Source organism: Mandrillus leucophaeus, unplaced genomic scaffold (assembly GCF_000951045.1).
Source record: "Mandrillus leucophaeus isolate KB7577 unplaced genomic scaffold, Mleu.le_1.0 Scaffold5, whole genome shotgun sequence".
Lineage (NCBI taxonomy): Eukaryota > Metazoa > Chordata > Mammalia > Primates > Cercopithecidae > Mandrillus > Mandrillus leucophaeus.
This window is the reverse complement of record NW_012105364.1, coordinates 4,424,067-4,449,879: the sequence shown is the minus strand read 5'-3', so window position 1 is coordinate 4,449,879 and position 25,813 is coordinate 4,424,067. Positions and strand designations below refer to the sequence as shown.

The 25,813-nt window shown below is 44.2% G+C and overlaps 2 protein-coding genes across 7 annotated transcripts in view; one reads left to right on the top strand and one right to left on the bottom strand.

Annotated features, from left to right (window-relative positions):
• Positions 1-349: 349 nt before the first annotated feature.
• Positions 350-20,918, top strand: MEST. 6 transcript variants are annotated; one of them, XM_011995842.1, is made up of 12 exons: positions 350-586; positions 9,607-9,761; positions 11,396-11,475; positions 12,257-12,334; positions 12,459-12,595; positions 12,748-12,806; positions 14,190-14,230; positions 15,084-15,154; positions 15,415-15,516; positions 17,285-17,361; positions 18,576-18,639; positions 19,578-20,913. In XM_011995842.1, exons 2-12 carry the CDS (start codon positions 9,608-9,610, stop codon positions 19,693-19,695), a joined length of 981 nt encoding a protein of 326 aa, XP_011851232.1. In that variant the 5' UTR covers positions 350-586; position 9,607; the 3' UTR covers positions 19,696-20,913. The 6 variants fall into 6 exon arrangements, with proteins under 6 accessions (XP_011851232.1, XP_011851235.1, XP_011851233.1 ...); XM_011995843.1 differs by lacking the exon at positions 350-586 and adding an exon at positions 5,488-5,645 and having other exon boundaries at positions 19,578-20,912; XM_011995841.1 differs by lacking the exon at positions 350-586 and adding an exon at positions 6,192-6,473 and having other exon boundaries at positions 19,578-20,918.
• Positions 20,919-21,149: 231 nt separating this feature from the next.
• COPG2 (coatomer protein complex, subunit gamma 2) overlaps positions 21,150-25,813 on the bottom strand; it is a 164,301-nt gene continuing 159,637 nt past the window's right edge. The window contains exons 21-24 of the mRNA XM_011995847.1: positions 23,159-23,256; positions 22,284-22,422; positions 21,886-21,984; positions 21,150-21,430 (exon numbers count right to left, since the gene is read on the bottom strand). Coding sequence (XP_011851237.1) covers positions 21,300-21,430; positions 21,886-21,984; positions 22,284-22,422; positions 23,159-23,256 — 467 coding nt within the window. The 3' untranslated portion in view covers positions 21,150-21,299. The remainder of the gene's footprint in view (positions 21,431-21,885; positions 21,985-22,283; positions 22,423-23,158; positions 23,257-25,813) is intronic.

Genomic DNA, 25,813 nt, shown 5'->3' with positions numbered 1-25,813 from the left:
GTAGAGAAAGGGTAGTGAATTTCACCTAGCTCTTGTTGAATATGAGATGTCTATGTTCGCCATGTGAACAGCAGAAAGCAGGCAAATATAAGGCTCTAGAGCACCGGGTAGAGGGAGGGCTGGCGATGGAGACTTGTGCATCTTCAGGGTAATTACGAAATCAGGGGCATGGCTGAAATACAGAAGGCTCGCCAAAGATCTCTACGTAGTTAATAACTAGCAAAATGTCACTTCTTTGGCCTTCACTTTTATTATGTAAAAGTAATAGGCCGAATACAATTTTACTCTCTTTATCCAACGCCGTAGGCTATTGTCGAAGCCACGGCCTGCCATTTCATACCCTTTGCGGTAGGTGGCGCTGACGCCTGGCAGGGAGAAGGCGGCAGCACATGCTGGGCTCGGGGGCGATGGGCTGGTGCGCGGACCTGGCGACGCTCTAGCCCCGAGCCGCGTATTCGCGGCGTATTCGTGGTCGGGTCCTCCCTGGGGACAGGGTGAAGGCCGAGAACCTCTGGCCTCAGGAAGCGCATGCGCAACGGGTTCTCCCAAACATGGAGTCCTGTAGCCCAGGTCTTACCTGAATCAGGTAAGAGGCGGGCGGGGAAGGAGTGATCTCCCCATACACCCTCGCAGCCCGCTTCAGGAGTGGGACTAGCGCTCCTTGGTGGGTGTGGCTTGTGTGCGTGGGCCACACCAGTCCTGGGGGGCAGGTAAGTGCGCGTGGCCCAGGAGGCGTGAGGCTGTGCTGACGAGGGGAGGGCTCCCGGGGCGCGTGGGTCCCCGCACTAGGTGCGCCGCCGCCGGCCCACAAGAGGACCACGTGGGCGAGAGCCTCGGTCGTCGTCTCCCAGCACCTCGGGGTCGTAGAGAACACAAAAGTCACACAACCCTCGCCGAGGCTTGACCCCCCGCTTAGTCATTAATTAGTTGGCTCCACCCGCCCTCCTGGGCGATTTCTTGGGAGGCTGCGCCTTCCCACTTGGGGGACAGCCAGCCTTGGAGGTAGGGAAGGTCGCAGGCACACGGGTGTGACCGAGTGGTAGAGGGCGCGGTCGTTCGGGGTCGGAGCTGCAGGTGCAGATCCAGGCGCTGGGGTCACCAGGGCGGAGAGCGGCAGTGGTGGCGCGGCTGGAGGCCTGGTTCGGGGAGGGGGACAGCCGGTGAGGTGAGGAGAGCAATCGAGGAAAACGGAAGCACCTGCTCCTGGTTGACTAATTCTGGCTGGAGGCATAATCTAAGGTGGGAAAGTAGTAACAGAAAAAAAAAAAAAAAAAAAGCGAGAAAGACCGACTGTGCTTGTGCTGAAGCCCTTGCCTCCCCAGGCAGCTAGGAAATTGCCTGCCTGAAAGAAAGTAGCTATTTTCCTTAGGGGACTGTGGTGAGGGACAAATGAGATAATATCTGTGAAAGGGTAAAGAGCTATAAAAATGCAAGATTCTATTACTTAATTAGAATCCTTCAGCCTGTTTATCTGTTTGAGTGGATAAAATGTCCTCTAGGTGCGGGATAGTGGGGTAGGAGTACCTGGTGAAGCAGTACCAGCTGTGGGATAATGGGATGTGTGGAGTAATGCAGAGGGTGTGTGAAGATAGTTTAGGGGTGCCCGCTGTCACCTGGAGAAACAACCATCTGTCATTTAGGGTCATCTTATTTGGGTAAGAGATTATTCAGTTCCACTGCTTCCTTCGTCTACCACTCATCTTTTGAGCTTTTTACAGCCAAAGACTTTTACTCAAAATTGGGCCTGAAGAGGAAGACACCGGTCGCTTCAGGGATATATTGGTTAATTTGTTTTTGTTTTGTTTTGTTTTTGAGATGAAGTCTCGCTCTGTCGCCCAGGCTGGAGTGCAGTGGCGGCATCTCGTCTCACTGCAACCTCCACCTCCGGGGCTCAAGCCATTCTCCAGCCTCAGCCTCCCAAGTAGCTGGGACTACAGGCACACACCACCACACATGGCTAATTTTTGTATTTTTGGTAGAGATGGGGTTTCACCATGTTGGCCAGGCTGGTCTCAAACTCCTGATCTGAAGTGATCCGCCTGCTTCAGCCTCTCAACGTGCTGAGATTACAGGTGTGAGCCACTGTGCCCGGCCATATTGGTTAATTTGGTTGAGAGCGAGGTTGATGTGATTTTATTGATGATAATGTCTTCAATTTGTTTTGTCCTCAGTATGAAGCAGCATGTCATACCAAGGGTTCTGGGCTGAGGGACATAACTAGGGAAGACTGAGTTGTGGATTCATCCCCTCAGTAGAGGATCACCTTGGCCAAGTTCCAGTTCATCTTGGAGCCTTACTTTACATCAGATGGGAAAAGACCTTGCAAATCATTCATTCAGTCTTATATGCAGAGCTTGCATACCTGCCACAGGGTTACCCAGCCCCCAGTGGACAGGGAATTTGTCCCATCCCCAAATGGCCGAGCCACCCAATCCCTCTAGACAGCCCCTACTGTTGGAAAATTCTTTATGTTGAATCGACATCTGTTTCTCTACAATTTGCACTCATTGGAGCCATACAGAATAAAATGTCTAATGCTGCTTCCACAAATATTTGAGGACCGCTAACACATTTCCTTCTTCTACTTACTCCACAAGGCTTCTTTTCTTCAAACTAAATATGCCCAGCTATTTCAAACAGGGAGGCAGTGTGGAGTAGTGGAAAGAAGGCCAGCTTTGGAGCCAGGCACATCTGCGTTCAATTCCCAGCCCCTTCACATCCTAACACTCAGCGTTCCGAGCTGCCGTATCTTTCTCTGAAATCTGTGAGTGAAAATACTTGTCTAGCCAGGCTACTGTGAGGATCAGGGATATGTTGGGTGAAGATCCATGCTCATGGTAGGAGCTTAAAATACAAGAGCTGTTACACCTTCAATTTGCAATTCATTTAGTTGATCTTCTCTGAACACATTCCTATTCGTCTCTGTGTTTCAATATCTATCTGCTTTGTAGAACAGAATAAAATGCTTTCTGTGAATTCTAACTAGCAGAATAGAGTAGGATTAGCTTACTTTTGGTACTTCCCCTCAGTCTACAGTCACAGTAGCCTTTTTTAGGGTCCTGTCCTACTGATTCGGTAAGTTTCTCAACCAAAACCCCTTCATTAATATGTGCTCCTCTGTTCAACCAAGTTTCTCCCATTATGAAGTGTTTTAGTTGATTTGAATCTACAATGATGGCTCTTGAAAGTGGCAGTCCCAGTTGTGTCTTGTCGTCTCCATAAATATCCTGCACTTGTCACATTATGGTTCTCAAACTGGGGTTAGAAAAATACGGTTATTGAATCTGTGGTACCGTCCCTGCAGATCCCATACCACTGTTGTGAATCAGCGAGATAATAAACGCAGAGCTTTCTACATGAATTTTTGCACAAATCTGAGGTCTTATTGTGAGGCGGAACTGTGTTAGACTTGGAATGTGACAAGAATGTGTGATAAGCCACTGGCTGAGGGAAGACTACTGCATGAGATACCCTGCACGGCCCAGGATAGCATCAGCCTGGAGGAACTGAAAGGGTGCAACTTCGAGCAAGCCAGAGCAGGCTTTGAATTTATGTGTGGCTGTGTGTTTTCTCAGGGCTCTGAGTGTTTTATACCTTGGGTCAAATTCTTCCCCTGTGGAGGAAGCTCCTTTCTGGAAGTAAATCAGGCACATTTAGAAGATTCGTTAACTCTTTGGCTCCTGGGGGATTATGGCCAGCATTTTCTCTCTTAGACTTCCGACAGCAAATTCCTGGTTGGGCCAAGCTGGTATCTTTGAGCTGACTTCTGTACTCAGGGTTCTTCCAAACAGGAATATGCTTTCTCTGCCTAAGATCTGGGTTCCATGCCCATCTCAACCTCAATCCCTCCTTCAAAGAAGTTTTTCCTAATTACTCGGCCAGACATCAATAATGTCTGAAGGGAGGATTTCTCCCGAGTGTCAGACTTGGAATTCCTGTTGTCTTGGGGAGCTCTCCCTGGTGCTCCCCGCTTCCCCCAGGGCCTTTAAACTGTTTCTCCTCCAGGCTGTCCACTCGAGCCATGTGGGTAGATATGTTCCATGGCCTTCAGAATAAGATCCTTTGTGGGGCACTCAGTCCATAAACAGAAAATTGCCTTCATCTTGGGTGCTGGTGTTTCTGGCCTGGTGAGAATGAAAGTGTGGAATTGTTTGTAGGACTCAAAGTTTCCATTAACAATAAGTATGAAAAATATATAACGCAAAGGCTTTTGTTATTGTTATTATTAAAATAGGAAAGCCTTTACCTTGTTGGAAGAACCGATTTAGATTTTGAAGAGTAATTCAGTCTTTAAAAGGTAGTGATAATTAAAATAGGTAATCTTTGACTTGTAAAGAGACTAATTTAAATTTTGTTAAGTAACCAATTAAGGCCATAAAGAGTTTAAATCCATCTGTGGCTTCTCATTTTCTCTAGAACAAATTCCTAATTCCCTACGATGAAATTCTCTTGCTAGCCTAATTTTTTGCCTGTTGGTGCCCCGGTTCAAAGGACTTCCCGTTTTCCGCAAACGCGCGGCCCTGAGCCTCCAGTGCTTTGCGAAAGCCGTCCCCTCCGGCTGGAATGTTCTTTGTCTCTCTGGTAAATGTCTATTCATCATTCAAGACCACCCTTCCCCCCTCCCCTTAATTACTTCCTCCCCTGTGCGCCCTCAAATTCTTGTACTTATTCAAGCAGGATTTATTAGGGGCCAGCACCGTGGCGGGCTCTGGGGATACAAAAGGCGAATAATACTTGGGCTCGGCCTCTGAGGGCCTTACATGTTAGGAAGGAGTGGGTCAACTGCCACAAACGTCACTAGGAAATTACAAGGAAAATTTTAAAAAGTGGCAGTTCTTGTCTGTCTGCCCCTCCAGATGGCCTGCGTCTTGCTCTCGGGCCGGGGCTATTTCTCATTTATTTTGCACCCCCGGTTCTTAGCGCGCTGTAGGTGCTAAATCAGCTTTTGTTTCATGAGTGCGTTTACTGGGGGCAACCAGACCCCTGCAGAAGTGTACCTGTGTTGTGCCACAGGTTCTGATGACAGGCTCATAGGCGGTAGTTTCCTCAGTGTCCGTGGGTCGCCCTCGGTCACGGGTTGGAGGCCCTGCGGGCCAGCGCCGAACCTTTCGGGTGCAGAGTTGCAGAGTCGCGGAGGGCCTGGGCCGTGCGCGACCGAAGGGAGGCCTGCAGCGCCCCCTCTGGATGCAGCGGGCACCGGCCGGCCGGCCGCCCCGCTCACCAGCTTGCGCCCCGCGTGCGTTCACCAGTATTTCAGTTTATGGTCAGAAAATGAACACAGACACTTCGTGATACTCTACACTTTTCAAAGGCGTAAGGGATGCCTTTTAAAGGATTATGGATTAGAAAAATTCCTCCCTCTTTCTTGTGCCACTGAGCCCTTGCACTGTGATTCTATATTACGTAAATAAAGGGGGCTTTGCTCTCCTAATTGTGCCCACTTTTCTGTGCAGCGCGGACTGGCTCATGCAGGGAGCGGGGCTGCGAGGGCGCTGCTGTAGCCGGGAGTCTGGCATGCCGACCACGTCGCGCTGCTGTAAAGGAAACCTGCCCCGCGCGGTGGCGGTGGCTGGAGTGGCAGAAACCGGACTTTGTGCAACTTTGGCCATAGTGGCCATACCATGAATCTGTTTACTAGCTTGGTGGTGGGTCTAGCAGAGCTTGTCGCTCCCTAGCCGCTTGCTCGTGCCCTTGGTGGTTACCGGGAGTTAGGGACTTAGGGCGCGTAGGGCCCTCGTGGCTTGCCACCTCTCACGGTTCAGTACGAGGGACGGGAGCAAGCGCCACGGCCGGCACCCCCGAGCCCTGCTGCCCCTTAGGTCGAGCGGCCATCCTCCTGTGGGGCTTGTGGGCGGCCTGTGGGGTTTGTGGGTGGTCTAAGGAAAGTGTTGGGGCTCTCAGGGGTCTGCTGTTTTTGCCCGTGGCCTTAACTCGTCAGGGGAGGGTTTCTGCAGCAGAATCTCGGGCTCAGGGTTGGGGGTTCACGAGGGAACAGCGGGGTCTTGGGGAGGGGGCTCGACACCCCTGAAGGTGCTCCCTAAAGGAGCCACTGTTAGAGGGGCACCCCATCTCTATGGCCGTGGCGGTGGCAGAGTGGCTGGGAGGGGCTCTGCGGCGAGCGGGGGAGCAGGCGGTAGGGGTTCTGCGGCGATGGGCGGGCTAGGGGCGGGGCGCGGGTGGGCTCTAAAAGTCGGTGCCCACTCGCTCCGCGCTGCCGCGGCAACCAGCACACCACGGCACCTCCTCTGCGGCAGCTGCGCCTCGCAAGCGCAGTGCCGCAGCGCACGCCGGAGTGGCTGTAGCTGCCGGGCGCGGCGCCGCCCTGCGTTGCTGTGGGCTGCGGGCTGCGGGCTGCGCCCCTGCTGCCGGCTGGCCCTGCACGGCTGCGGGCTCCGCGGCGCCCGGTGCTCTGCAACGCTGCGGCGGGCGGCATGGGATAACGCGGCCATGGTGCGCCGAGATCGCCTCCGCAGGTGGGTGTGCGGCGGGAACGAGGGGGTGTGGCTGGCCGCCCTGGGACTAGGGCGCGGGCAAGTGGCGGACTGCTTGCCCGTGCTCGAGCCGGGGCTGCCTTCGGGCGAAAACTCTACCGACAGGCGGCACGCATTCCGCGCCCGCTCTGCCTACTTGAGGAGGGGGTGTCACTCCTGCACGCAATGGAATGTTCAGAGCGCGGGACCTCTTTGGGTTAGGATTTCTAGACCCCAGGATTGCCTTGGTGAGATTTAGGATTTCTGGACCCCAGCGTTATCTTGATATGACTTGGGATCCATAATGACCCTGGTCTCACCCTGATACGAATTGGGATTTTTAGATCCTGGCATCACCCTGGCGCGATTTAGGATTTTTATACTCAGTCATTGTTGCAGCATGATTTAGGATTTCTAAACCCTAGCATCGCCCTGATTTGATTTAGGATATTTGGACTCTGGCTTCCCTCTGGTGCGATTCAGGATTCTTAGACTCCGCCTTTGCCGTGGCGCGATTTAGGATTTATAGATCCCGGCAAAGCCCTGGTGCGATGTAGGATTTTTAGACCCCGCCATTACCGTGGCGCGATTTAGGATTTCTAGACCCCCAAAGAGCCCTGGTGCGATGTAGGATTTTTAGCCCCGCCATTGCCGTGGTGCGACCTAGAGGATAGACCCTAGCATCGTCCTGGTGCGATTTAGAGTTTTTAGAACCCCAGTATCTCTGTGGCGCACCTTAGAATTTCAAAAACAAGATAATCGCAGTGTCGAGATCGCCGCGGTGCACCTTAGGATTTCAAGACCCAGGTACCACGGTGGCGGGAGTCACCGCAGAGTGACTAGAACTCGCAGTACCCGTCAGCTGCCTTAAGTATTTTTCAGATTTCAGTAACAAGCGCGAGTGAGAACGGCGATGTGACCAAACGGTCATGTTGCGCAGCGATTGTTCGCCTTAGTTTCGCGGGTTTATAAAGTGGTTCATTCATTTTGCGGCGACGCCATCAGGTGGGCAGCAGGTTGGGTGATATTATTACGGGAGTGTGTTTTTCTGTTTACCAGATGAAGAAATCAAGGCCCAGAAATTTCTGGAAAGTTTGTTACTGGAGTTTGCTTATTTTCTCTGCTCATGGCTCATCAAATAATTGGGATTTTGGCCAAAAAATGTTTGCTTAACCCATTTCGCCTACTGACTGCTAGGCTGCTTCACTTCTAAAAATCCTAAAAGGTCATGGGGGCATTTTTACTGAGGTAATGAGACAAGAAACGGCTCCTTGAAAGGTTGCCGCTTTGCTTTCTTGGAGTAAGAGGAGGAGGGTGTGGAGGGGGGTGTCCAGGAGTCGAGTATGTTGGTCGATCGCCTCGATTTTTAACCCCCATTTTCCCTAAGCACCAGCGGGGAAGCCTCCCCATTTGCCGCTCTGGCCGCCCCTCCCGGGGCTCTCTGCTGAGTCACTGCAGAGATTCAGCTGCTGGAACCCCGTGGAGGAGCGCGATGAGAAGCACTGGGGGAAAGGAGTAATGAAATCCGCACGTGAAAATGTATGCATTGAAGTAAAGGACAGATAGCGCTGGGCAACTGATCATCAAAACTTAATGCTTTTTGTCATCTGACCTTTCAAGGAGGTATTTGGGATATAGCCTGCTATTGTTGTGGGGTGAAAACTGTGATATAACTATCATGTTCTGGCACTTTTTTTGAACCATTTCTAGTATTACCTTGACAAGTAGGACCAAATGGTTCTATCCGTCTTACGGACAGGTACTTTGGAGAAAAAAGGAAATCACTGCCCTAATAATGCCTAAAAAATAGGCTGGGGAGCTGAGATTCTTTAAGAAACATGGTTATTTTACCACTGTAAAACCACAGGTTTGTTTTTAGAGTTTAGCTAGCTATCTCTATCTCTAAAACTATCGGGGATTTTGGGGGGGGGGGGAAGTATCTTGTAAGTTGAGGAAGTTAGTGAACGTGTAGATTACAGGTAATAGGGAAGAATGTGTGTACAAACAGAAAGCCATTTCCCCCAGGGCTTTAGCAATTAATTTATTTTAGCTCTATGACAACTCTAATTTTAGTTTTGGAGGGTATTATTTCCATTCTGGCTGTTTTGAGAGAACTTCCATTCTACTGACAATTCTTGATCTGTTGACCATCAGAAGTCATAGACTTGAAACAGAACTGTTTATAATTCCTGTTTGGCACTCCTTGTCCATGTGGATAAACTGACTTGTGCCTTTGAAGTCCTGGGCATGGGAGAGCTGGGTGTACCAACCAGTGCTCTTTTTCCAAAGACAAAATCAATTCTCACATGCTGGGTATGAGTTATGCCTTATCTGGGGGTGGGGGAGCGTCTTAGAAAATTAAATGGAAACTTCAAGAGTCTGCTAAGAAAAGCAGAAATATAATCTACTGCCCTGACCTCTCAAGAGATTAGATATTCAGGGTCATAACAAAGCTGCTTATGTTGGAATACCCAGCGCAGCTATCTTACTTTCAGACTGTTTACCCTGAGCAGTTTCTCAGCCCAAACCCAGAAACGAGTACTAAATGGGGCTTCATTTAGGCAGGAGGGCTGATAAGTATGCATTAAAAATCAGGAGCAACTCTCTGCTTGAGGACATGTGATAAGTTACTACACACACACTCTTTTAAGCCATGAGATAAAGCACATATATATATTTTGAACATTTTACTCGTGGGGGCTAGTGGGTAGATGGTAGAGCTTTTGGAGTAAATAAGAAGTTATTTTTTTCCTGGGAAGCCTTGATAAAAGTCAACAAAAGAGTGTCCAGCATTTAAGTCATCTCCCTTTTATTTATATAAAGTCCTCTTCAGCAGGTATTGGGAAGACCACAAGGGTAGGGGCTAAGCGGTTAAAGTTGGGGAGCAGAGGCGGAAGATTGTATGTTGAAATAATGTATTTTTTTTCCTTAAAATTAGAATGATGAACAAATACGGCGAGTGCTATGGCAGACAGAGGTTCGATTATAGTCTTGGTCAGCTTTGTGCCTATGTGAAGGGCAACGTAATCATTGCTGGTAATAGCAGTCTCCCACGCCATCTTACCAGGTTTTGGTTTGTAGATGAGTGTACAACGTTACCTGACTGCTTACAAGTGGGTCTCTGCTTTTCCTACAGGATGAGGGAGTGGTGGGTCCAGGTGGGGCTGTTGGCCGTGCCCCTGCTTGCTGCGTACCTGCACATCCCACCCCCTCAGCTCTCCCCTGCCCTTCACTCATGGAAGTCTTCAGGCAAGTTTTTCACTTACAAGGGACTGCGTATCTTCTACCAAGGTAAGAAGTGGACTATTGGAACACCTGCGTGTATCGGTCATGTAAGTCCCAGCTGAGGTATTTATTTTGTGTCTGCTGGTCTCTTGTTGCTCCTTAATGATGGAGGAGAGTATCTCTCTCTTTCTGTGTAGTGAGGTTGCAGAGAAGCGCAGAAAACTGCTGGGAGAATGGGGGTTGGGACTGAGATTCCAACCTGCAGACCTTACCTTTTAGTATAAGTTTTCTTTGTAGCTTGATATGTATTCTGATATTATTTTTTTTTTTAATTGGGCAACCTTAGTGTCAGGTAATATATAAAATATTAATAGATATAACCACCATTGGTTCTCTCCTCACCATCCCTGATTTCATTTTACCGTTTTCTGTAGATTATTTGTAGTGTAACTGTGATTTAAGTCTTAATACCATTATATAAATTAATTTGCTAGTGATGATTATTATTATGACCACTACTTATCAAGTAATTACCATATGTCAGGCACTGAATTATATTTTCAGCCTTCATTGTTTAATCTTTATAACAGCATTTGGAAATAGGTGCCATTAACCTCATTTTATAGGTGAAGAACCTGAGAAACAGATTGGAAATGATTTATTTTGAGCGGGGGTCAAGAGCAATAACGAAAAATGTTTGTCATAAACCGTTTTTCATTATTGCTCCTGACCTCCTCTCATTTGCTATATTCAATTAAGTAAGTATACAATTTTCATTATGTTGGGTTGGGTTATTTCCAGTTTTACTGTTTTAAAAAACTAATGTTGAAGGAAAAGCTTCATGTCTGTACAGTTTATTTTTTCCTTACATTTTCAAACTATACTACTTGTATAAATGGAATGATTTTATTTGCACAGTCTCAAGAAAAAAACTTAGGCTAAAGTATATACAATTTTTAACTGCTTCTAAATTATTTTTGAAAACCTTATTACCGAAGTTTCATGTCACTGGCAGTATATGAATATACCAGTTTTAATCCAATACTATTAGCAAGGTTAATATTGTCTAAATGTTTACCTAATTTAGATGATGCTGAATGCTTCCGTATTGTCATATGCATTTAAAAAGTTCATGTTTATGTTGATTAAGCCTTTTTGCAGTTGACAGGATTTTGTAATAGTTTTATTATGTTTTTGATGTTAGATTGGGTCTTCTGCTGAATGAAAAGTGCTGAGCAAACAGGATAAGCTAAAGGTGTTCTTTGGGAATAGTTGCTATCTCTTAGAGAATTTCTGTGAGGCCATTCATGATAAAGTACAAATAATTTGTAGTTTTTGTGTTGGGATCATATGCTTTTAACTGTGAAATTTTACTTTTCACCGTGAAAAAATGTGCATATTACAAAACAAAAGGCGAAATGGGGATATGCTTTTTAAAAAAACACCTAGGTTGAGTAAACAGGTGTCTTCAAGTATTTTCACATAGCATGATTTTTACAGTGTTTTAATATACAGATCAAAAGGAGAAAAGGCCTGTTCTCACCTAACGCAGTAAGCTTACATTTTAAAAAGAATTGTGTCATTTTAATGTCAATTTGGTCAGTTTCTTGTCTGTTGTATCAGATTACTTAGATTTTAACATCTTTGAGGTTATTTTTATAGGGATTTGGCCTGATTGATTGTACTCTCCTTCTTCCTAGACTCTGTGGGTGTGGTTGGAAGTCCAGAGATAGTTGTGCTTTTACACGGTTTTCCAACATCCAGCTACGATTGGTACAAGGTAATGAAGTCAGACTTCTAGGTCCTACTATGTCTTAAAAAGCCTCGGCCGGGCGCAGTGGCTCAAACCCTAGCACTTTGGGAGGCTGAGGTGGGAAGATGACCTGAGGTCAGGAGTTTGAGACCAGCCAGGCCAACATGGCGAAACTCCATCTCTACTAAAAATATAAAAATTAGCCAGGCATGGTGGCATAAGCCTGTAATCTCAGCTACTCGAGAGGCTGAGGCAGGAGAATCGCTTGAACCCGGGAGGCAGAGGTTGCAGTGAGCCGAGATCGCACCACTGCACTTCAGCCTGGGTGACAGAGCGAGACTCTGTCTCAAAAAAAATTTTTTTTTAAATAAAAATTAAAATAACCTTTTATTTATTTTAAAAAAATAATTTTTTAAAATAAAAATTAAAATAAAAATTTAAAATTTTTATTAAAATAATGAAAATTAAAATAAAAGGATTTTGTTGTCAGCACTAGAAGGCTCTTGCACATTTGAATTGCTTCTAAAAAATATTAAATGTTGAACTGTTTCTTATATACTGAAAGGGAATGATAAACTCCTTGGCACTCTGGAAGGAATCACTGCCAAGTTATCCTCCCTCAACAGGGATTAATTAGCAGAAATAAAGCATTTTCCAAGAGGATCATCTGTGGGACCTGTGGTGGTTTCATGGGGTTTTCTCTTTATGGAAGTCTGTTAAGCCAAGAGAGGGCTGAAGCTCCTGTGTTCAGTCTGGTGAAAGGGAGGGGCAAGAGCAGAAAGCCCAAATCCTCCTTTCTTTTTTGTAGATTTGGGAAGGTCTGACCTTGAGGTTTCATCGGGTGATTGCCCTTGATTTCTTAGGCTTTGGCTTCAGTGACAAACCGGTAAGCGGCACCTATCTGGGGCTGGTGATGGGGTGTCGGGACGGACATAGATTTGTGAGGGTTCGGCTGGCAGAGAGCTGTCCTCATGACTTCATCCTGTGTATGTGGGCTTTCCTTTCCTCAGAGACCACATCACTATTCCATATTTGAGCAGGCCAGCATCGTGGAAGCACTTTTGCGGCATCTGGGGCTCCAGAACCGCAGGATCAACCTTCTTTCTCATGACTATGGAGATACGGTTGCTCAGGAGCTTCTCTACAGGTCAGTGGAGCTTCAAACTTCAGCTTATAATGCTAGGAGAGCACATCGTTTCTGGACTGTTTGCATCCTTTTTCTCTCTTGGGAGTTGTCTTCAGAGGTGCACTGGTTTAAGTCTGCTCAGCTACATGTGTGTTTCCTCATCTCCCTTCTAGGTACAAGCAGAATCGATCTGGTCGGCTTACCATAAAGAGTCTCTGTCTGTCAAATGGAGGTAAATGTCTTGGCGGTAGGTAGAAAGTGGGTGTAGTCTAGAAGGGCCATCGTTAGATACCACAGCGGCACCTAAATGGTAATCTGATAATATTGCAAGTAGACATAATTAAAACTATGAGATCTCTACCTTTTCTGTGCCATCAACTCCTTTGGTGGCCTGACAGGATTTATGGACCCTTTCTCAGAATGTTTTTAAATAAACAAACAGCATTACAAAGGATAGTGACTTTACTTACACAGTCAGTAAAAAGCTGCATTATAGTCATATGTGCTTTTTCAATGCATTAGATAGCAGGATCTAGTGGAGGACCTAGGAACAGCTGTATCAGGAGTGGGGAGGGTAAAGGCTGTCTGCCGTATCTGTGACAACTGCAATAGGTTATGAGAGTATAGGATTGAAGGTACAGAAAAAAGCCACAAGTGTTTCTAATCCTACTATGATGTTAGTGTAGAAAATCCTTACTTAATGTCATCAATGGGTTCTTGGAAACTGTGACTTTAAATAAAATGTTATAATGGAACCAATTTTTTTTCTCATCAGTGTTTTAAAGAAAGGATGTTATTCAAGGACCTGCTGTACCTCATTTTGCTTAAAGCCGAAGTTTCTAAGAACCTATCCTGATGTTAAGTGAGGACTTCACTGTATGAGTCTCCTCAACTCCTAACTGGCACTGCCAAGTTTCAGTTAGAAAATACCGAACCCCTGATTAGACCTTCTGGGCAGCCAGCTTGCAAGTCCATGAATACCCAAATGTCTCCTGAATGCCTTAAGAGCAGACTGGGAGAGAAATCTGTCTCTCCCTTTATCACTTATGCTCATGGCTTTCTTCCACTGACTCTGAAGAGAAATGGAAAATAAAAACTCTAGGTTTTTTAAAGGACCTATACTTATTTAAAAACTTCTTGTTTTATTCTTGCAGCCCAAATCATTAACCCTTGTGTTCTGAGTGATGGCGGAAATGCTAAGGGGAGTCAGAGCCTGGTTATCAGCATTTTGGATGACCATATATTTTCTCCCCGTTTCACAATCTTTAAGATGGGAAAAGTAATTCCAGTGGGATTTATTGTGACCAGTTAAACATATAATTCCTGGAGATGTAATTAGATGACAGTATTAAATTTTTATTTGTAATTGTTTTGGTAGTAAAGGCTGCAGAGGTGATGGTGAATAGGGTGGGTAGTTTCTGATAACGGGCTTGCCTTTGACCTTAATGTAGGTAGGCTGGGCGAGGTGGCTTACACCTGTAATCCCAGCACTTTGGGAGACTGAGGCAAGAGGTTGCTTGAGCTTGAGACCAGTGAGACCCCGTCTCTATAAAAAAAAAAAAAAAAAAATTTAAAGCTGTAGGTAAATGACTAAGATAAGTCTCTTCTCCTACAGGTATCTTTCCTGAGACTCACCGTCCACTCCTTCTGCAAAAGGTTGGCTACTTCACTAACAGACTTTAGTTTGAGGATTTGCACTGACGTAGATAATGCTGGGACCTTTAAGGGCCGTAGCTCCTGTGATCGGCAGTAGTTCAATACTCTTCCTTGGGAATTTATCTTAATGAAGTTAGTTTTTCCCTTCGTAGGCAACTAAAGCAGAGGCAGTGGCCCCCACATAAACCCAAAACACATCCTAAGAATAAGAGATCAACAAATATTTGGAGAAATAACAGCTATGGAAAGATCTGTGTCACAAGCTTGATGTTTGAAGAAATTAGGATTCTACTCTAAACTTGAATATATCAGAGTTAAAGTTTTAGGGATTTAGTGAATTGTAGCAAAGTAATCTTAGATGGAATTTGAAATAGATTTGTCTTCCTTGAGAGAAGAATGTAGGTAGGCAAAACAAAATGCCAAGTACCAAACCATTCAGTAGCAGGAGATTTGGCTAAAGATTTAGTTCCTGCCAGGCACGGTGGCTCACACTTGTAATCCCAGCACTTTGGGAGGCCGAGGCGGGTGGATCACGAGGTCAGGAGATTGAGACCATCCTGGCTAACATGGTGAAACCCCGTCTCTACTAAAAATACAAAAAATTAGCTGGGCGTGGTGGCAGGTGCCTGTAGTCCCAGCTACTCAGGAGGCTGAGGCAGGAGAATGGCATGAACCTGGGAGGCGGAGCTTGCAGTGAGCCAAGATCGGGCCACTGCATGCCAGCCTGGGCAACAGAGTGAGACTCTGTCTCAAAAAAAAAAAAAAAAGATTTAGTTCCTAATATAAAACCCTTTGCCCAGGTGAAGGTCTTCCTCTGGATTCTTGAGCTTTACTTCCACTTATTCCCCTCCAGCTACTCAAAGACGGAGGTGTGCTGTCACCCATCCTCACACGACTGATGAACTTCTTCGTGTTCTCTCGAGGGTAAGTGTCACTGTCAAATATTGACTGTGGCCTAGGAACAATGTTGTGAAAAGTTGCTGCCATTACAATTCTGGGCCAAATCCTAGGGCTTGATATTTTAAAGCAAAGGTGTTGGCTGCTTGCCAGGGAAGTAGAAGGAATTCATAAATCACCTATGGGTCGGACTGATGGCCGGGACTGCATGGCCTCTGAGGTTCCAGCCATATTGAACATTCTGAGTTCTCCTCACACTTATCTTCCTGCGTTTTGGACTCTTTCAGTCTCACCCCAGTCTTTGGGCCGTATACTCGGCCCTCTGAGAGTGAGCTGTGGGACATGTGGGCAGGGATCCGCAACAATGATGGGAACTTAGTCATTGACAGGTAAGAAATTACCCTTTGCTTTCGTTTCCAGAGAAGCGTTTTTGTGGAGAGTGGGGATTGCTTGTTCTGTTCCTTGCTGGCTTATTCCCTATCACAGGAAGGCTGATGACCTATGGGGCAAACCAAAAAGTCATGGTCTATATGAAGAAAGAAATAGAAAATAGAGTGAAACTGGACTCTTTGTTAGTATTAAATGCTTCAAAGTATTGAATCATGGTTGTGAAAGTAGCCTAGTGCCTCCCTCAAGGTACAAGGCTCTACCTTTTGCCTATCTTTCTGCAACAACAGGGAGTGAGAGGGCAGACTTATCCTCCTCTGTCTTGTACAAAGAATTCCCATGCCTTGGTTCAAATGAGAAGGTAGACCCAAACCAGCTTTCATAGGGGACCCAGAGGTGGTGATAGCTGTAACTACTTGGGATAAGGCTCTGTCTTCTAGCCACCTGGGTCAGTGTAGCTTCCAGTGTTTTTACTGATGGCTTTGCTGGGAATTGTGTGTTAGAGGCAGCCAATCCTCCCACCCTCTCCTAACCCCCACAGGATCCCTGAACATTTCACTTTAGTATTAAAAAACTGAAGAACAATTAAGACTGACTTTCAAAATTATCTTATATTTTCCTTTCCAAAAAAGTATATACTGTTTCTAAGATGAGATATTTGAGGGTTCACAAAAATAACTGTCCTGGAGTTGCCAGGCAGAATGAGTAGAATACATGAGTTCTAAAATGTGGCAGTAGTGTCTTATGCTGGAGAAGGAGGAATTCTCTCCATTTTGTCTGTGGTCAGATGAAGCCTTGTGCTCATCAACATCTACACTTAGAATTTTGAAGTAGATGTCGGCTGGGCGCAGTGGTTCACACCTGTAATTTGAGCACTTTGGGAGGCCAAGGTGGTCGGATCACCTGAGGTCAGGAGTTCAAGAACAGCCTGGCCAACATGATGAAACCCCATCTCTACTAAAAATACAAAAATTAGCCAGGTGTGGTGCCACACGTCTGTAATTCCAGCTACTCAGGAGACTGAGGCACAAGAATTGCTTGAGCCCAGGAAGCGGAGGTTGCAGTGAGCTGAGATCATGCCACTGCATTTCAGCCTGGGCAACAGAATGAGACTCCGTCTCAAAAAAAAAAAGTAGTAGATGTCAACACAGAAGATCATGTGTTTCAATCCTCTTATTTTAAAAATGAGGAGGCTAGCCAGGTTCTTTGGCACATGTTTGTACTCCCAGCTACTTGGGAGGCTGAGGTGGGAGGATCTCTTGAGGCCAGGAGTTATAGCTGTAGTGAGCTATAATTGCACGTGTGAATAACCACTGCACTCCAGCCTGGGTAACATAGGGAGACCTTGTCTTTTAAAAAACAAACAAACCAACAAATGAGGAAACCAAGTTGAAAGATCTGTGTTATATATTTGAGTCAGAGAGGTAGGTAGTGGTGAAGCCAAAATTGGAACCTTAGACCTGGGCTTTTTAGTTACATAAAATCCAAACCAACTGTCAGCCTTCCTAGATGTCATTCCCTGCTTAATAAATACACGAAACCACTAATTCTTATATTGATAGTAGGCATAATCACTACTAGAGCTACATGGTGGTTAACTCTAGAGGTTAACAGAAATGGATAAATTAAGTGGGACATTTCCAGGAATGCTAAACTGCTTCTGGGTTAAGAAATTGTATCTTGTATTCCTTGTGGCTCTTGTCATGCCCTTGAATCCCTATAACAGTAAACGTTTCTTGTTCTGCTCATGCTGACTTACCTGTCCTGTAGTCTCTTACAGTACATCAATCAGCGGAAGAAGTTCAGAAGGCGCTGGGTGGGAGCTCTTGCCTCTGTAACTATCCCCAGTGAGTATTTTTATATTATTGATAGGAAGCTGAAGGACTATAGGGTCAAAATAATTGCAACTCCTTTATACAATTAGGGTTACCAGATTTAGCAAATAAAAATGTTAAGATACCCAGTTAAATTTGAATTTCAGATAAACAACAAATGCTTTTTTAGTATTTAAGTATGTGTTGTACAATATTTAGGACCTACTTAAACCAAAAAGAAATCATTTTTCATCTGAAATTCAAATTTATCTGGGTATCCTTTATTTTACTAGCAGCTGTACTCATGACATCTGGAACAGTGATGTTTGTGTGTAGAGTGAAGTATATAAAAAACTGAGATATTACTGTAAAGGTAGTTGGTATTAGTGATTTCTGTGGTGTGCATTGTCAGTGACTGCCACATTGCATGCTGAATTGCTCGGACAGAAGGCTGTTTGGATTACTAATTACGAGGCTATAGGTAGTTTGTAGTTATTTGTCTTTTCATTCTTACAGATTTAAAAAGAAAATTACAGTGTTTCACACATAGTGATTAGTGCTCAGGAAATTATCGGTTGATTTCAAATGTCAAAGGTCTGTTATAACTGAAGAGAGACTTAAAGAATGATAGTATCCTGGACTTAGAGAATGTTGAAAGATGGGCATATTCCATTTGGTCTAGGGTGCAGGAGAGTTGGATGAGGGACCAGTTGGTTGTCTATAGGAGGAGATGTATCCAATGAATGAACTGGTGCATTCCTAGCTGCTCTTTAGAGGTTACCTAATAAAACAAGCTAGGTTTTCTATCACACAAAAAAATTATTTATAGAAAATATTTTCTTGGGCTGGCTGAGGCGGCTCACGTCTGTAATCCTAGCTCTTTGGGAGGCTGAGGCGAGAGGACTGCTTGAGCCCAGAAGTTTGGCACCACTCTGGGCAACACAGTGCGCACATTTTTCTCTACAGATAAATTTAAAACTTAGCCAAGTGTGGTGGTGCACACCTGTATAAAGTCTCAGCTACTGAGGACGCGGAGGTGGGAGGATCGCTTGGGCCAATGAGTTTGAGGTTACAGTGAGCTATGACTGCACCACTGCACTCCAGCCTGAGCAACAGAGAGAGACCTTGCTTATTATAATAAAAAAAGGGAGAAGAAAACATTTCTTTTTGGAGAGGAGTTAATTTTAGGGTGGGAGTAAAACAGATGTGAGAGCTGTTAAGTATTTCATTCCTTTTCTCTTTCCTAGTTCATTTTATCTATGGGCCATTGGATCCTGTAAATCCCTATCCAGAGTTTTTGGAGCTGTACAGGTGAGTCTCCCTGAGAGAGGTCTATGTTTTGTTAGTATCTCATCCTGACAGTGGTAAACAGAATTACCTGTTGAGGGCTATTGGCTCAAGCCATTGTCTCTAACCTCACTGGCTGTTCATCCAGGAAACAATAAAAGGATTGAGTTGAGGAATCTTATTCTAACATAATTGTAATATCAAGAAATTCAGTCATACATTCTCTTGATTTATACATAGTCTGTTTTCACTGTCATGACTGCTACATATTCCTTGGTGTACAAAAAGCTCTCATGTGAGTCAAAGGTTGAAAGTGGATGTATCCTACAAAGTGTTTGTTTTAGTCCGATTGTAAAGCCATTTCATTGACTTAGGCTGAGCAGATGGCAAGGAGAGATTGAGAAGAGCTCATTGTGGAAAAGTGCCTTCTCATTGGTTGCTATTCTCTCTAGGTACTTACTTGGAAGGTATCAGAGTATGAAATCTTGATTGATTATGTCACATAAGAATGTTCCATACCTTCCTGTGGCCTACTGGATACAAGCTAGTAGTAAATAGCTTGCATATAATTTTAAATAAAATACCCCCTCTCATCTCCTGGGATTAAGGGAAGATCCTTGGTTATCTCTGCTTGGGCAGTGAGTTGCTGTGTGATCCACTTGTTTGATGCTTCATCCTTCTCTAAGGAGCTGAAAATCATCTTGCTTTGACAATTGTTGCAAAAGTGTTATATTTTCAAGTTGTTGTTTGTTGGATTATGAACATTTAAAAACTAGTTTGTATAAATGGAATTGGCAAGTTTACCTGCCTAAGATACAATTTCAGAGTAGAAGGTGAATAAGCTCTTTGGTGGCTCCTTCCAGTATAGTGTGTCCACAGGGTCATTTACTGGGGCTTCCCACTGGCTTACATCCCTCCTCCTCCAGCCTCAAGTTCACCTGCGTGCTGTTCTCTTCCACTAGGAAAACGCTGCCGCGGTCCACAGTGTCGATTCTGGATGACCACATTAGCCACTATCCACAGCTAGAGGATCCCATGGGCTTCTTGAATGCATATATGGGCTTCATCAACTCCTTCTGAGCTGGAAAGAGTAGCTTCCCTGTATTACCTCCCCTACTCCCTTATCTGTTGTGTATTCCACTTAGGAAGAAATGCCCAAGAGAGGTCCTGGCCATCAAACATTATTCTCTCACAAAGTCCACTACTCAAATTGGTGAACAGTGTATAGGAAGAAGCCAGCAGGAGCTCTGACTAAAGCTGACATAATAGTCCACCTCCCATTACTTTGACATCTGGTCAAATGTATCTTGGCTTTGTTTTTGTGTTATTAGGAAATTCTGATGAGCATTACTATTCACTGATGAAGAAAGACGTTCTTTTGCATAAAATACTTTTTAACACTTTGGATTTCTCTGAAATATTTAGAAGTGCTCATTTCTGGCCCAGCCCCAACAGGAATTCTATAGTAAGGAGGAGGCGAAGGGGGCCTCCTTCCCTCTCCTTGAATGACGTTATGGGCACATGCCTTTTAAAAGTTCTTTAAGCAACACAGAGCTGAGTCCTCTTTGCCATACCTTTGGATTTAGTTTCATCAGCTATTTTTAGTTATAAACATTTTGTTAAAATAGATATTGGTTTAAATAATATAGTATTCTAGGTATTTGATTTAAGACTATGATTTACCTATACATTATATATATTTTATAAAGACACTAAACCAGCATACCCTTACTCTGCCAGAGTAGTGAAGCTAATTAAACATGTTTGATTTCTGAATAAATTGAACTAAATCCAAACTACTTCCTAAAATCACAGGACATTAAGGACCAATAGCATCTGTGCCAGATATTTACTGTTATTAGCTGGGAAGACCAATTCGAACAGCAAATAACAGTCTGAGACTCCTCATACCTCAGTGCTTAGAAGCATGTTTCTCTTGAGCTACTGTAAAGGGGAAGGGATTGTTGTGTAGTCCAAGTCACCATGCTGAATGTACACTGATTCCTTTATGATGACTGCTTAACTCCCCACTGCCTGTCCCAGAGAGGCTTTCCAATGTAGCTCAGTCATTCCTATACTTTACAGACAGGAAAGTTCCAGAAACTTTAAGAACAAACTCTGAAAGACCTATGAGCAAATGGTGCTGAACACTTTTTTTTTAAGCCACATTTCATTGTCTTAGTCAAAGCAGGATTAAGTGATTATTTAAAATTCATTTTTTAAAATTAGCAACTTCAAGTATAACAACTTTGAAACTGGAATAAGTGTTTATTTTCTATTAATAAAAATGAATTGTGACAAAAGTGGACTCTGGCTTCCCCTCCCCCTCACCCCCACCCCTCTGGGATAAAAATTTTCCAGCATTGCCAGGAGCTTTCAGGTACACATTAAATTAAAGAATAAAATGAAGTTAAGCAGCTAGAGTATAGGATAGTATTTGATTTTCAAGATCACCTGAAGCTGCACTATCGTACCAAAGCTGACCAAGTATAATAAAAAGAAAAAAAAAAAACCCATGCACAAAGATAGACACCTGCTTGATCTGCTGGCTCAGGGCCAAATGTTTAATTTGCTTCTCCAAAGTCATTCATCTTCAAAAGTGTGATTCTGGGAAACTGATGCCACTAGCCTAAAAGCCCACTGACCGTGAAGTGTACATCAGTTTCCTCTTGTCCAGTAAGCCTTTATCCAACAGAAGCTAAGATAACATCTACAGGTGTTCTCTCTTTGCTTCTGACAGTCACCTGCATGGTCACTCCATCGGCTAAGGCCAGCCTGGACCTCACCAATAAATCATAGCCACCTCTGAATATGCCTGAGAGAAAAAAGTGAGGAAAAACATATTAAGAACCCAAAACAAGCACTGGATAATGAAACTTATCATGCTCTCCCTGCATCTCCTTTCTATTAGTTTAGTTTTCCAGAGATTTGTGGAAATTGAATCCTACGCATAAATTCCAAATATATATTTTTTATATTCCCATGAAACCAGATACATAGAAGGTATTCAAAAATACCAATTTGGAGTACTCAAAAGGAATGTTGGTGGTGGCCTTGGTATCTGTTGGAGAGATTTGTGTTTTAGGTCAAATGTACATCTTAAAAGAATAACTAAGAATAGCATGCAAAACAAATTATTCATTTTGACTGGGTTTCACATTGTGGCTCATATAATGGGATGATGGGACAAGAGCAAGGCGTAAGATGCCCATCTACATCCTATTAAGCTTTGCAAGAAAATGGAAGGAAAATCTGATGGAAGCTTCTTACCTGCCAGATAGAGCGAATGGGAATTCTTGTTCTCAGGTACTTTATCGGACCTCTCACATGGCTGCATGCCCAGAAATGTGATGATATTGTTGACAGCCTCTGTGTTGAGAAGATGTATGAGACAGTATTAGGAAAGTAAAGCACAGGGATCTCCCTCTGCACCAGCCTATGCTGGGAGCTGGGGTGGAAGGGGCTGTTGGTGATGTGTAGAGGGAGGCTACTTGGACTAGAAAATGGCTGATCAGTTAGATGATGAAGACAGGGTGCTGGCCTTTTAAGTAAGAGATTTATGAAGTTTTTTTTTTTTTTTTTACAAGGAGTTCTTCTGGAGTAACAAATATACCTATTAGGTGTTATATTGCTATCAGGCAATATACTGATAGCAAAATGGGTCTCACCTTCAAGGGTTTTGGTAGAACTGAGGGCAAAGGTTTCCTCTTTCTCAAAGGTATCTCCCACCTCTTCCCAAGCAGCAGCAAAGTTAGGCTTCAGTACTTTCTGAATGTGGTCAGACACAGTCACTTCGAGATCTTCCAGCTAGTGGGTAACAAGCAGTCAGTAAAGAAAAGTCCTTTCTGTTATAGGGCAAAGATAAAGGAATTAATATAGTTCTCTGGAGCCTAGAGAAAACTCTACCACCAAAATAGTTTAAGTTCTGTAGTCTGGATAAATCTAATGCTGGAGCCCTTAGCAAAGGAAAGCAAGAAAACAGAACATCTGGCAAGAGCCAAATTCAGATCAACATCTGTAGCCCTGAGGTACAGAGTAGTCATGTTGTACCCACACTTGACCACCGAGTTCTGGGCACACAGTACCCTCTGATCATTCACTAAGAGGTTAATATTTTTAAAAGTTTTCCCTCCATTCTGTGAAGGCTTTTTAATCCATGATCTGGCTATAAACTAACAGTTGCTGAAGCAAAAACAAAAAACCAAAAAACAAAACCAACCCCCGACCCCAAATCATTTTAAATAAAACTGATCTCAATGAAAATCATGTAATTATTTTCATTTCTTAATTATCCCTATTATAAAGAAAAAAAAAGGGTGAGTTTGTTTTAATGATGAAGTGGTAAATCTCAATTATCTCTGGCCTGATGCTGTCCAGTTACAGAGGAGGGTTAGTCTAGGTCCTCCTAAGTTGTCATCTGTTTCAGAAGAATAGAAATCCCATAAGTTTATGTCAGATGCTCCTAGAAAAATGTTCTCTCAAGGCAGAAGTCACTTAGTGCTGCGAAGGTGTCAAAGAAAGTCTCTCTGCTGGGAAGACTCACCACATACTCATCATCATACCCATCCTCATCTGGAACTCCAGTGTTAGGGTCACAGTCCCGGACTGTAAACTTCATGGTGCAGCTAAAGGTGCCTGCAACTGGAGGAGAAGGCAGGCAAACCTGCGTCAGTGGGCAGTGCAAGCGAGAAGTTTCCATCATTTCTTAGGAAGTGCCACCTGTACTCAGCATTGTGTTCCACATTTTCCAGTTAAATACACATGCCCTGTTTTCTAGGGTAGTGGTTCTCAAAAGCAGCCTGCAAGCGGGTCAGAAAGGCAGTCTCACAAAGCATGAATGTAAAGTCTATTCCACGCTGTGGGTTACAGCAGTACAGGAATGATAACATGGGCAAACTGTGTCTCTATTGGTATGAAGAAAGCAGCAGAGAGGTCCTTTTGGGGGCTTTTTGCCGTGCCTATCTCAAAGAGGCCTAAATGTTGAAAAATAGTATTTTGTGAACCACTGCTGTAGGACCTGACCGAAAAAAAAAAAAACCGATGGTAAAAAAAGCATACAGATCATCAGATTAACATTGACCAATCTCATCAGCACCTCAATACTATCTTTAGATTGTGGACTGATGGCGGGCCCACAAATCACCAGACAGAACTTGCTTTATCTGTCAACCTTCAGCCTAAAGTGAGGAGGTCAGTAATGAGTTTCTATTATTGGTAAAGTCAGTGTCTTAAATGGAAAAGCAAGTGGGCAGTTGTATGTTTTCACACAAGTGGTGTTAAGTAATAAATGGAGGTGGGGGTACATTTTTGGAAAGTGAAGTCTTTATAAAGAAGACAGGATTTTCTGAAATGTTTGAAAGAGGGGACTTAGCAAGCAGGGATGAAGAAAAGGCATTTAGGATCTTATCTATGGTCTGGAAAAAGCTTACAGGTACAAAAATATTAGATATTGGGGCAGTTAAAAAGTTATTTGGGGGATAGGCGAGGAGAGGAAAGAACAGGCTCAGATATAAAGACCATATATGACAGGTTGGGTAATAAGACTTCCATCTGCTCAGTCTTGACTTTAAATTCCATCCATTCATCCATCCACACATGTAGTGACTGTCAATACATGTTGACATTACATGTAAAGGTATAAGCTTATGTGCCAGACACTTGGATAAAAAGATGACTGAGACATGACCTCTGTCTCTAGGAGCTGTCTAGGAGTTAAGTAAGCGTGTGAGGCTGTGTGTGTGCGATCTATCTATGACATTACAACTCAGTGCCATAGATCCTTTAAGTTTTAAGAGAGTGCCATGTGAAGGTGCAGGATTAACCAACAGCCTGGGAAAACTGTAAAAAATGTTAAACGACACAGTAGTTTAATTGGCTCTCAAAAGATGCAAAAGAGCTTTGGGCAAGCAGAGGAAGATGTACAAACAAGCAAAAGGAAAGAGGCCAGAAAGTCCATGGGGCAGTTGGAAACAGTAGGAGGCAAGCTAATGCCTAGGTGCTGAGAAGAGAATTTGTTTCGGAATAAATTGTAAAATACCTTGTATTTCAAATGATTTTCCAACAGGCTCTGGTGAGCTGAGGCAGTCAAGAGATTGAAAGGTTAGAGATAAGCTAGACAAGATGTGCCTAATTTAAGCCACTAGTGGGGACTATGAAGAATGGGTCTGAATTCAGAGAGCAGATGGATTCAACAGAATCCGCTGAAAACAGATGATGGCAGTGGGTTGCCCCATACAGGCAAGAATGAACCTATCAAGTCTGCAGACTCAATTTCAATGCTATTAGGGGTTGAGGAAAGAACAAGTGTGCTTTAATAAAGACAGGATTTTCTTCAGGGAGAAGGGGAAAGAAAGAAGTGAAAGTTAACACAAGGCCAGAATAGGTCAGGTGAGGCATTTTTTTTTTTAAACAATGAAAGAGATACAGGATATGGTAGGGGAAAGGTCATGATCAAGTTAGAATGAAGAGTCAGGAGAGACATTAAGCAAATAGCTAATAGCAACCCAGTGTGGTTCCAATTAAGCAGAGAGGCTACAGCAAACGAGGAGGAATAAAGAGACAACATCAGGTATGAAGGTAGATCACAGACTGGGCACAGGGGCTGGGTTTTATGTGGAGGTAAAGACAGAAGACACTTACACGTAAGGACCTGATACAGAGAAAGATATTAAGGAAGTAAATACGAATGGTGTTAGTAGAGATAATGTTCCTGAAACCTTGGGAATTTTTTACTTAAATGGTTTGACTGATACAATGAGAGGTTACAGGGATCTGAGGAAGTCCAGGTAGTAATCTATTGAAGCCGCTACAGAGGATGACGAAATGGGGCGAGGAGGCGGGGCGGGGGGGGCTTTCCATGGCAAGAAAATGCTGAATGCACTGCCATAATGTAAAGATAAGAGTTACACAAACAAAGGAAGACAAACACCAAAGGGAATCAGGAAAGAATGCCCTGAAGATCTGCATTAAAACTGATCTCTGAAATTAGGCTTGTCTTGTGAGGATTCACTGAAAATGACAGTCAACCATTAAGGAGATTTGTATGAAAAGAACCCAGCGGTGCCTGTACAGGTCCCAGCTACTCGGGAGGCTGAGACAGGAGAATGGCATGAACCCAGGAGGCGGAGCTTGCAGTGAGCTGAGATCGCGCCACTGCACTCCAGCCTGGGCGACAGAGTGAGACTCTGGCTCAAAAAAA

What these genes read in the sequence shown, in the direction of transcription:
- MEST (XM_011995841.1), top strand. Translation starts at nt 6,448, where the DNA reads ATGGTGCGCCGAGATCGCCTCCGCAG. An exon ending in CGCCGAGATCGCCTCCGCAG is followed by an intron (nt 6,474 to 9,606) that starts GTGGGTGTGCGG and finishes CTTTTCCTACAG; the next exon opens with GATGAGGGAGTGGTGGGTCC. An exon ending in TTCTTCGTGTTCTCTCGAGG is followed by an intron (nt 15,155 to 15,414) that starts GTAAGTGTCACT and finishes GGACTCTTTCAG; the next exon opens with TCTCACCCCAGTCTTTGGGC.